The sequence below is a fragment of the Montipora capricornis genome, chromosome 8 (genome assembly GCF_036669925.1).
Source record: "Montipora capricornis isolate CH-2021 chromosome 8, ASM3666992v2, whole genome shotgun sequence".
NCBI lineage: Eukaryota > Metazoa > Cnidaria > Anthozoa > Scleractinia > Acroporidae > Montipora > Montipora capricornis.
The window spans coordinates 15,990,842-16,003,341 of record NC_090890.1 but is presented as its reverse complement, the minus strand read 5'-3'; the positions used below and the strand labels follow the sequence as shown (position 1 = coordinate 16,003,341).

At 37.7% G+C, this 12,500-nt stretch overlaps 1 protein-coding gene across 2 annotated transcripts in view; it reads left to right on the top strand.

Moving 5' to 3' along the window:
• The window catches only part of LOC138059571 (large ribosomal subunit protein mL62-like), a 14,605-nt gene that overhangs the window by 696 nt on the left and 1,409 nt on the right, over nt 1-12,500 (top strand). The window contains exons 2-5 of one of the 2 annotated variants that reach the window (XM_068905207.1): nt 2,492-2,537; nt 4,022-4,081; nt 4,656-4,738; nt 7,535-7,704. In XM_068905207.1, coding sequence (XP_068761308.1) covers nt 2,492-2,537; nt 4,022-4,081; nt 4,656-4,738; nt 7,535-7,704 — 359 coding nt within the window. The remainder of the gene's footprint in view (nt 1-2,491; nt 2,538-4,021; nt 4,082-4,655; nt 4,739-7,534; nt 7,705-12,500) is intronic. The other variant, XM_068905208.1, reaches the window with a different exon arrangement.

Below are 12,500 nucleotides of genomic sequence, written 5' to 3'. Positions count from 1 at the left end.
CGAATGCTCAGGTCGCCTCCAGATTTAGCCCAGTACACGTTTAAATCCTCCTCATTCATGCCTTTCTCTACCGGACAAAAACATCCTCGGTGTGGGAATTTCGGCTCGCTAATCTAACAGCTCCCTTCCATTGAGGAGAGTCGGCGATGCTTTGCCACGAATTTCTGTGCACGGTCGTTGGAAAACACCTTATCGACCGGGCCCAAGGTTCAAATTGGTTACACAAGGGGTGGGGCAATGATGTCAGTGACAGGTACACTGTAAAACAAACTGAATGTTTATGTTTTGTCTGTGAAACATCTTTATAAAGCATCAGCATTTCCCTGAGCTTCGTCTGTATCTGTGTGACAGTTCATTACTTTCCTGAGAAGGGCCTCACGTTGTACCCGTCACTGAGACTAAAGCCTTGTCGCCCACCCTGTGTGTAACAAATTTGAACCTTGGGCCTGGTTCCATAAGGTGTTTTTCAATGATTTCGTGCATGTAACTTCTGAACCAAGCATGTTGCTAAGGGAAAAATCAGCCCACTTTCGCGATTTTCAATTCCTTTCCGTGAACGTTTTTCTGATATAAGGATTGAAATATACTCAGCACTATCATCCTTGGTCTCAGTGGAATTTCGGGTTGATTTTAGCTGTTTTGAAGAATTTACAGCAGCTTGTGTTTCTGACTGCTTCATCCGATTTTCCAACCTTAAAGATAAATATAGAGAGATAAAACAGCGAAACTACATCTCATTGAAATCGCGCTGAAATGGGCAAAGTACGCCACAAAAACACTGATAAGGTAAAGAGAAGACAAGGTAAGGCATTTTTGTTCGATTCATGTTCTTTATTTCGACTCCTAAACACGTTTGCAAGTTCCCATACAAACGCTTATAATTTTAACCGATCGTGATGCTCAAATTGCATTGTTAGCTTAGGGCACTTGTGGTTGCAGGTCGTGGTTTTACTATGAAAACCACTGATCTTTGGAATGGGCCCAAATTATTGAGTGACTGCCCCGCCCACTTCAGTTAAACATTTTGATGAAATTCCTTTTCCACCGTGTGCTTTCAGAGTCAAGGTTTACCGGAACAACCGCAACAATGGGAAGATAGGTTTTCAAAATCATGAGTCCCAGCCCAGGCAAATGGATAAAATTGTTCTTGTCCAGCAAAGATGTTGCATCCATAGACTCGCTGATACTTAGAGTGTAAATTTTGTTCCCTGGCCTAAAAAGTACCGTCCAACACAACACCTCTCAATAATTTGAACTATTTACAAGCGAAAGTGGGCAGGGCAGTGACTCAGTAATTAGGGCCCATTCCACAGATTAGTGGTTTTCATAGTATCATGACTGAAACAACCCAAACCTTTACAAAAATGCCAACCTTGGGCTTAAACATTATTTTTTAGGGCTGATGTTAACATTAGTAAGGGTTTGGGTGGTTTCAGCTATGGGGAAACAATGACCTGCAATCCTAACCTTCAAGCTGCAACCTGCAGTTTACACACTCCAATCTAAATGACCTGATGATATCAATCAATGAAATCAATTAATCAATAATTCAATAATAATTAATATCAATCGATGGCAATTAATTGATTGATATTCAAAATCAATGAAAATCAATAACTGATAGTTGAGTGAGTATCTATTTTCATTGATTAATATAGATATCTTATTGGACGATTTATATGTAGTGTGTAGTATCGTGGGGCATTTTTACGATTCTCGCTGTATTTTGACGAGCCTGTAGGGCGAGTCAAAATACAAGGGACAAGTAATCTACACACTAAATCTTCCAATAAGAGATTCATTTTTTCAATTTAGTTGGAAAATAGAAAAACAAACTATCTTGCATGACTATTCAGTGAGTGAAAAAAAAAGAAAGAAAAACAATCAAACAAACACTCAATCTTTTGGTTCATTTGACCCTTGAGGCACAAGGTAAAGCAATAAATTTGACTTGAAAACCTTTTTCACCCCTAAGACAAGGTAATTACAAGTAAATGAAGAGTGCAGAGAAAATTTGAATAGTAAAATAATGAACAAAGAATTTCATGGAGGAAACCCAAAGTACCAAATAGGCCTTCAGGACATCTCTTTGTGTGATTGATTTAGCAATTCCAGAGAAAAATAACATCATTCAGACCATATTACATTGTTTACATTATACTTTGCAATTAGTTCACTTTTTTCGTTCAAATTAGTTAACACCTTAGTAATGTAGCTAAAAGTCAGTTCATAAAAATACCATACATGTATATTCCTCATTTATGATTTAATTTTTTCTTTGAATTAAAGATGGGTTCCACTGTCAGTAGGTGTAAAGCAGTAGTTAGGTTTAATGGTTTAACACTGATAAATTTCTGTTGAACATAGCTATAAATTATTTTTAAAGGAAACTGCTTATAAAGAAGCCACAGGGCAAAGTAAAATGATTTTTATGAAGAATAATGATAGCATTTTCTCAATAACGATTATTCAAAATGTATTGCCTTCATAGGATGATGATACACCACATCTAATCTATAAGGGAAAGATTCCACTTGGTGAGATATCTTTTGGGTCCAAAACCTCTACCTTTCTCCAATTCCTTGTTTGGTATTGTTATTTATAATAAGTCTTTATTTTCCTTGCTGTTCAGGATTATTTGTATTTCCCCTTTAAGAAATGAAATATTTCATTGTTGAGCTGAGCTTAGTAATTACGGGAAATGAAGTTTATGTGAGGATTGATTAATACAGTATATTGACAAGCTTAAAGTTTTGAGATAAAAGTACATGTACCCCAATTTAGTTGTTTTGAAAAGGGAATGTAAAACATTGAAAAGGGAATGTATTGAAAGGGATCATGATGACAATGGTGAACTTCATTTAAGTGTCAACTGTATTTAGCAACACGGCACTACTGTACTTGGGGTTACTGTACAGAAATCAAATCAACTCTAAAGAGAAATAGTTTCCTAATTTTAGCAGTAGCATACTTGCTTTATGAGAATGGTACTGATGATAACATTGGGCTCACAAAGGAAGCTTTCATAATTAAGGTATATTTTGTGGAACCTAATGTTTACTTGTAAAAAGAGGACAAACAATAATATTACAACAACATTATTATGCTATCTTATATTTGAATGCAACATACCGGTATATGTACAACAACTCACCACATACCGTATTTCCTCGAATAATAGCCGTCCCTCGATTAATCACCTCGCTCGAATAACCGTCCCCCTTTGACCGAAATATTTAAAATAATCGCCTCCCTCGAATAATCGTTCCCCTCCCCCTCCCTCTGATCCAATTAAAGACATCAGCGACGATTCAGGCTCTGACGCCGAAGATATTGACATTGAACATTGATTACCGTAATCAACGAAACAAATTTGAAACACTAAAAAGCTCATGTTGGTTTATATTTGATGTGATTATTTTTTTGATTTAATGGTATAATAAAACAAATTTTTAAGGCACAACCTTCTGTGAGAAATATTTGAAATAATCGCCTCCCTCGAACAATCGCCTTCTCTACAATAATCACCCCCTTTTGGTGCGAAAAAAGAAATAATCGTTCCCTGCGATTATTCGAGGAAATACAGTAAGTTTGGTGCCCTGTACAGCACCAAAACACTGGACGTGACGTGGTAAAATTTAGATGTAAATTTGGGAAAATTAATGACCAAAAAACAATGCAAAGTCACTAAGGGAATGTATTCAAAGAACAACTTTCAAAAATTTTAATGTTTTGCATAAAAAGGTATGAGTGAAGAAGGGATAGTGGATCTAAAGTCTCTACTGCAATCAACCAGACTCAACCCTTTATCATCCTATCATCTGTCTTTGATTACGTTATCCTTAATATGTTATTCATTTGGTTGATGCTACTGATGCAAAAATTAATTCTCATTTACTTGTGGATTTATTACAACCATCTTTAGTGGCCCTTAAAAATGCAACGAGCGTGTAAAAGTGGCAATCATGATATATTTTGTTGTTCAAGAAATACAACACTCCATCCTGTCGCTTGATTTCAGAACATTTTACAGTTAAATATGCAAAAAGTTCAGGACCAGGAGGACAAAATGTTAACAAAGGTAAAAGATTCTAATCTTTTGATTTATTAAAAATCAGCTTGAAAGAGACGTTTAGAGTTCAAAGACAAGGGAAAGTGGATGATGTCGATATTTTTCAAATTTATTCCAAGGTGTTTCTATTGTTTTTTGTCCTCTCTGCCTCGCTGTCAAGTTGAATATTGATACAAGTATTTAAAAAATGGCCTATTGTAACATAACCACTTTGTTATTATAATCTCTCAATGGAAGCCTGATTAAAGTTTCACAAAGAAATGAGTGTTTATCTTGAATTCCTAATAGCATAATTGAAAAATCCCAAACTCCTGAGGGTAAAGAGTTAACTGTCTGCTGTCCATACTCAAACACAAATCTTGCATGGCTCCGGTGTCAAAAAAATGGAAATTTAAGGTCAACACACAAGCTCACGCAACCAGGGCTAGGATTCCTCCCGGCGGGCAAGATAGAAAAATTCCGCCCGCTCCCAGAGCCAATCAGATTGCAGGATTTGCAGAATTCCGCCCGCTCTCGCATTGAGAAAAAAATAAACATTAATATTATTTAAAAACCTAACATTTGCGAATTTCCTTTGCCACAGTGAATACCAAGGTGGACTTGCGATTTCATATAGCGAGTGCAGAGTGGCTCTCTGAACATGTTAGACAGAAGATACTACAAAGGGTAAGTCAGAAAATCACGTACACTTGCTTTTAAGTGGTTAACGGTCTAATGAATGAATGAATGAATGAATGAATGAATAACAACTTTATTTAAGTCTCAAGTCTTTAATAGTTGAGCACAACTGCTCTACTAATTGGGGAGACTAAAATATAAGGTAAACTTTTCAACTAAGATTTAGTAAAGTTAAGAAAATAACGTTAAAATGAAATCTAAGACTTAATTTGTTGATAGATGCTACCATAACAGCAAAAACAACGCATGCATCCGTCGTCCATCAGAGAGCTAACGTCAAACTTTCGAATAGTGCTTTTAAAGTTGTTTAAAGGTTTTGCAGATCTGATATTTTTAGGCAGTTTTCTCTATAATTTGGCCCAAGGTAGTGCAGAGAATATTGACCATATGTTACTGTATTATTTCTAGAAACGCTAAAATCATTTTGTCTTAAAGAATAAAAAGTGCTATGAGTATTAAAAAAGTTGCTAATATAGGCTGGACATAATGTGTGTTTGACTTTATACACAAGGGTGCATACATCTTGCAGGCGTCTGTTCTTTAGTGTTGGTAGCACAGCCGTCTTGAGTAGTTCTGAGTAGGTTGTGTGATGATCTTTGTTCACAGCCCTTAAGCTTCTCTCTTGGTGTCTTTCTATCTTGCGCGAATCGCCGGCTTTACAAAAGTGCCAAAGTAATTGACAATACGTTAAGTAGGGTAGAATCGCTGTTTTGAACAACACTAGTTTGGCACTTATATAGGAATTAGATTTCTTAGTCGCATAAGCACTCCTATCCTTCGGCTGGCCTTTTACAGATTGAGCTGATATGATCAGTAAAGTTAAGTTTCGAGTCCAAGGGTGTGTTCGATTGACCCTATTCCGGAATAAGAATACGTGGAATGATGATTTAAAACGATATGCATGTCTGGCGTTTTGAAGCAACAAAGATAATAAAAATATGTTTAAAATAGAATTTTAGCGGGTCTTTGACAATTTTAATTTGAATCTCCGTAAAAACGAAGGATTTCTAACTTCTATTCCATGCATTCCTATTCCGGAATACGGTAAATCGAACGCACCCTAAGATTACACCTAAGAGTTCAAGCTTTCTTCTGTTTTTATTTCCTCGTTGTTCACATAAATTTGTGTGTGACATCGTTTTTATCTTCACTGTCACCAATGTTCATAGTCTGATACTTTTTAAGATTCCCAACTAGAAGATTGGAGTCGTACCAGTTAGTGGCATTTCGCGCAGTTTCTCTTAGCTCCGAGGTAACACTAGATTAATCATTTCCGTCTAAAAACACTCAGGATCTTAAAATAACTGAGGAGAAAGTTTTGCCTTTGAAATTTCATCTGCAGATGGTTAGACTTTCAAGTCTTCTTGGATAAGGACCATAAACCGTAGGCCCCGTCTTACAAATATCTTCTGTGGTCATAAGTTCCCTGTGGGACGTTAAAGAACCCGCACACTATTCGAGAAGAGAAGAGGATAAAGTCCCCGGTGTTGTGGCTGTCCTCTCCAGCAGAAGTGGCCGGCTTAACGTTGATGTCTCTAAAAAGGGTTGTGGTGTATAAGGCCACCTAAAGAAACAGCCATAAGTCGAGGAGGGACTTTTCCGAGTGCTGAAATATGTAGATGTAGAGTGTAGACGTAGATGTACACGACAACTATGAGAGGTTTTGCGTCTGATAAAGATTGACTCCTACCTTCCACCTTTCTTAGCTTTCCATGTAACATTGGAAAATTCTGGTACAGACTCCCAGCTCGGCATTCAGGAGAGGAAATGTTGGAGATGTTGTTGAGATGAATTTGTTACTGCATCATTTCCTGGTGATTGCAAAGACAGTCCCAATAAATCAATAAATTATTATTTTACTGAAATATGTGGTATGGTACATAAATATCTGACATGTCAGAGTGTGATTTAATTCATTATTTCGCTTTATTTCGTCGATTCGATAGAATAGACGCTCAAAGCAACCAGGACCCCCACGATAACAAAAAGATCCTTTCGAAATGAACCATTCCGCAATCGTGACTACTTTTCACCGTTTTTTTTTCCTCGTTTTACAATGTTGGCGAAGTACGCCACAACTACAGTGTTGTGGACGCTGTTGAGGTAACAAAAGACGAATGAAACTCATTTATTCCCATGTTGTTGTCAAAACATTATTTACCGTTATTGTAAAAATTTCGCGATTACTCCAAGTCTTTCGGGGTTGAGTGTGTATATATCTTCCCAGGATTAAAATTAGGGAGCTTAAGCACGCACGTTTTTGAGACGCGGACGGCAACCGGAAGTGAGATGTTATCCCTTTTAACTTGCTTTCACACGACCACATTTACAATGGTAAGTATCTTTTCTCCGTTAGAGATGATTAATACAAAAATCTGGGAGACACCACTGTCCTGGCACGCGAAATGTTCTCTTCCGGTTGCCGTCCGCGTCTCAACGCGCGTGCTTAAGCTCCCTAATGTTATGAATGGTGTGGATGTTTGTAGAAAAAAGTTCAAGCATTTATCGTCGGGGTGCTCGCCGTGAATTTGCAAATTTCACGTTTTGTCGGGATGAGAAGTGCAGAGCCATTGTTTTTGCTCATTAAACCTATTGTTTTGTGGCGTAAGCTCACTTTTCTCAGGCCGCAGCGCGACGGCAAAAAAAAATAGAGGCGGGTGAAATTAAAAATGGCTGGTCGAACCAATGAAAGAGAGGCTGATAGCAGGTTACACATGCAGCCTAATGTTTTATGATAAAATGGAAAAAGGCACAGTAATGTCGTCTTTTTTGTTACTTCAACAGGAAAAGAACCGGATCAACAAGGAAGGTGAACTTGTCATTAGCTCTACCAAGTACAGAACACAGTATAAAAACTTAGAGGATGCTATCCAAAAAGTGGAAATGATTATTGACGAGGCATCTTTTATTCCTAAGGAAACTTCGCCAGAGAAAAAGATTCATGTGCAAAAACTGTAAGATTTGTGGATTTTTTTTTGCACATTTTAGGTGTCCATCTCTGCAGCCATTTGCTTGTTTTTCTTTTGAATTGAGTAGCGAACTCGGCATTCCTTTGTATCCCTGAGAACCATCTTTTGGGAAGTTACCTTTCATTTAGTATAAGAGAGATCACGTTTAGAGCAAAAGGGCGAACGCGAGAAAGAAATTTGCGTTTTGCCAAAAATCAATGAAACTGGTTTGATTATATAGCGCACTGTTTGCTTCTGATCTACAGACATCGTGCAACTTCTAAAACTGAAGAGAGAGAAAAGTTGGAAGAAGAGAATTTTCACGCTTTTATGACAGGCAGCTGCCTCCAGTTTGACGTTTGCCGTTTTACTGAAGTAATTGGAGAGAGTTAGCAGAGAGATTAAGCACCACTTTTACGACAAACGGCAAACGTCGGACTGAAATTTGGAAGAAACTCGTTTGAAATGAGCTAATTCTTTGCGTGTTAGTAGCAGGTATCAAGTGACTTTTCAAAAGAGAAAGACGACTTAGAATAACGTAATTTTCATGCTTTTATGACAAGGAGTAGCCCACCGGTTCGCGTTTGCTGTTTCACGTAAACGCGATGCTTAATCTCTCTAGCATCGTGTTTACGGCAAACGTCGGACAGAAATTCGCGTTTTGCCAAAGATAAAAGAAAATGGCTTGATTTTGGCTCATTTTCTGCCTGTTAAAGTGCCCCTGTAATAAAAAAAGTCACTTCTTTTTTCCTTCAGATTCTAAAAGTGTGTTTGCTTAACAACACACTGGCAAAATTTTGGTCCGCCATTACTCACGTTAAAAACTGACCGATTGGACCTCAGAGGGTGGATTCAGGGAAAAGTGACGTCAATGCTCACTAGCTTAAAATTCCAGCGTGTGGTGTTCTGTACAACACTGAAACCAAATGGCAAATTCTGTGTTGGTTTAAAAGGAATCGAACGCCTTGAATGCATCACAGTGTTTACTGAAGTCGCATCTCAGTTGCCTGGTAATTTACATTTATTTTGCACTCAACTCTGCACAATCTTTAGGTTAAAACAAAGGAAATGTGACAGTGAAAGAAAGCTTGTTGTCTATTTTGTGCTTCATTATTCACGGTCAAGGTTCTTCCGAAAAGGGTATCCTGAACTGTGAGACTGAAATTTATTTAATTGCTGTTGTGTTTCTTGGAATATTTTTTGTAATTCAATATTTACTGTCAAACATTTGCATAAGAAGCTTGAAATGAACATCGGCACTCGCACAAAAAATGTAGTCGTTGATTTACCTCTTCGTCGAGTTCTCGTTAATATTTTATTAACTGTACTGTTATGTACAACACTGAAACAAAACGGCAACTTCTCTGGTAACTTTTTCGAGTTGGAAACCAGAGACGGAATCGAACACCTTGAGTAGTCTGTGTTTACAACTTCTAACAATTTAAAATTTTATTTATTTGTACTCAACTCTGCACAGTCTTCAGGTAAAAAACAATTTGAAATTTGACTAATTCTTGTTAGTCAAGAATTATTTGAAAGAAAGCTTGTTGTCCATTTTTTGCTTCCTTAGTAAAAGAAATGGTTCTTCAGTGAAGGGATTGATCAACATTATTCCAGATAAAAGTCCGGTCTCGGGTCAATAACCCGACAAAGAAGGCTTCCCGACCCGACGGATGAAATACAAATATTCACTTAAATATTGTAACAAAACTAAAAAGCGAAAGACGTAAGTTTCTTGCCTAAAAAGAACGTTGTTTAATTCTAAAAGCGACGAACGATTAACATTCTTCATTCATTGCATACCTGCCAACCCCCACAGTACGAAAATCTGAAGACGTCTAGATAATTTTCGTCCGAAGATTTCCGAAGATTTCCGAAGATCGCCAAAGATTTCCGATGACTTCCGACGATTGCCGAAGATTTCCCGACGACTGCCGAAGATAACCGAGAGTGTAGAAGGATTTTTGACGACTTCAAAACTGGACTCACCAACTGTTTTTTGCCGAAAAAGAATTTAATTTCTATTTAATCGGTTTTTAAGCAATTATGCTCACTATTGTCAGTTGGGCGTGGGAAACTTGTCTGAATGCGTGAGATCTATCAAAGCCGAGTTCGAGGAATAATGAGTTTGAGTGAGTTTGCAGCCTGAATAGATCTTATCAAAATGGTTTTGTAAGCCATCTTATCAATAATGAGAAGGCAAATACATCTGAAATTAACAGTGTTTGTGTGGAAAAGTGATTTAAAATAGTCTTTACAAACTGCGCTTCTGAAAAATTCATGAATTGGAAACTTTAGGCACTAGAAAATCAGAAAAGTTTCCAATTCATTAATTTTTCAGAAGTAATGTTTTATGGAAACTATTTGGCATGGTGACTTGCAGCTCTAACCCGCTCAAGTTTCGAAAGAACACCCATAAAAGTAGCTTACCTTGTGTGTTTGCAAATGGCTGGACGCCAGCTAGGAGGAGTAATCTTCTCCACTTTCTGCAAAGCAAGATTTTTTACCCCCTCAAAACCCGAGGGAAGGGCGCCTAAGTATTCCTTTTGAGGTGAATCGAAATCCACGTTGGCCGACAGATCAGGTGTAAACAGTGTGCGAAAACCGCGCCAATTTTCTACTATGTATTGTGCAATATGATTGGTTTATTTCTGACCAGTTACGATACTCGTTAAATATATATAAATTTGATTGCTCCCGCTGATTTACGTTTTCCGATCAAATAAAAGCAGTAAATAAGAGCACTAAATCCACTTCTTGCTTTGTTTTCTTTTTTGAAATCGCGAAAATAACGAAATTAGTGAAAAAAAGTTAGAAAAAAACCAGAGTAGGTAGTTCCCGGGAGATTTGGTGGTTTAACCGGGAGACCGGGATATTTGATCAAAAACTTGGAGACTCCCGGGAAAACCGGGAGAGTTGGCAGGTATGTCATTGTAAACAAGAACCTTGGCACACGGTGGTCACGTGCACCTTTGTGGTTGCTTAGCACCTGATTAATTTCTTCTTTTTGACAGCACATCGTGCCCTTCCCCAGGAATTTTAGTGTTTTTACGATCGATTGTCTCTATTCGTTCGCTGAGAATTCGAAATTCAGAGTTTTATGTGAAAACTATGTTATTTTTTCTACATCTGTCTTTTGGCTTGCCTCTTACTGTTATCGTGTAGCATGAAATTTTCGCGGGACTTTTATTTTGAGGATTGGCGATTTTTTTGAGGTTTTCGGGAACAAATTTTTGCAGCGCGAATTGACCGAAATTTCCGCTTGGAACTAATTTTTGCGGTTTTCTTTTCAAGCAGCAAGACTATTTTCAACTTCTGTTACTTTCTGCTAAAAAACCCCTCAATCATCGAGAACGGGTGGAAAAAATGTGGCATCTTGGAGGCGTTAGGAAATGGTACGTTTGCCCTTCGGATGACCCGTTCGATCAAGGTTAACGTGACCTTGTGATTGACTGCTTTGAGTTCGTTTCTTATGCCTCAAGAGACTGGAAAAGTATTGACTTAACCTTTTATCGTTCCGTTTTGTTTATAGCAAGCTCCAATTGCTTTTTCTCAATGCAAATATCAAAATAAAAGTTTTTTTACCCCACTGTATGTGGATTAAAAGCCATTTTTAGTTATATTAACGGGAGTAAATGTTTACGGTTTTTAATTTTGCTCGTGTTTTTTTTTTTTTTGCTGGAAATTATTTCCGCGAGATAAAAGTGCTACACCGTAACTCCGGGCTTTCGCGATACCATTTGGTGCAAACGTAAGCCAAAAAAAATTGACTTGTCTTCAGATTAGAATGAAAATAAGAGCAATTATGAAGTGGAAACAACATGTTCAGTCCTTCCTTAGTGTGTGGCATACACTTTTGCTTAGTGTAACCCTTGACATGCAGGAAAACGTCTGTCAAAGCAATTTCCAGGTAGTTTTTTTGGAGACGATTTCACTTAAAGGGGCTATTTCACTTTATTTTAGGGTGTTTGGGAAAAATCTTTAGTTAATCACGAGTTTAAAACTCTTAAATGGTAAAGTGGAATTCCTTTAGCAACAAAATTTTCGTTACATCACAAACGAATTGATTCTGAGAAAAAAACTACCTTTATCCAGGTGATTTGTCATAATTTTGAAAAACGTCGGGCCGACTTTTTTCAGGATTCCCCAAATGTAATGTACATTTATTTCCATGCGTCTCTTTCCTTTTGCATTATTCCATTTATGTTGTTCAACAGCGTGAAGTGGTTATTGCAATGTTTCATTCTACTTTTTGGGCATTTTGGGGAAAAAAAGGAAACCAACTTATTGAGTGTCTTGTCATTCTAGCGCTGGAGCACTAATTGGGGACACTGTAAACTCAAATTAACAATTAACATTAACATTGGTGGGAGGCGAATGCTCTCATCACTGTGCCATCCCTACACCCCAAATCATGTAATTATATCATTATGAGTGACATAGCCCCTTTAAAGAAGAAACCAGTGAGTTTCACTCAAGAGCGTGCTTTGTCACCTTTAAACTGAATTTATTACCAAAGCTTAAAAAAGTAAAAGACCTCAAAACGGGACACGACTTTACAAAATAAGGCTGAACGTGTGAGTCAAGGGCCATTGCTGGCATGGCGTCTGGGTGACCCCTCAAATAGTCTACATCAACCCCCCCTCCCCCTCACCTCCCCTTCCCTTCCTACTTAGAAAAATTTACTGAAACGCTACAGTTCAATACCACCCAAATTCAGTGCCTTCTATTTTTGTAACACGTACCATAGGCAACCCAGTTTACGCTCACGGAGCGTCTAGTTATATATGCGAAACGCGAGT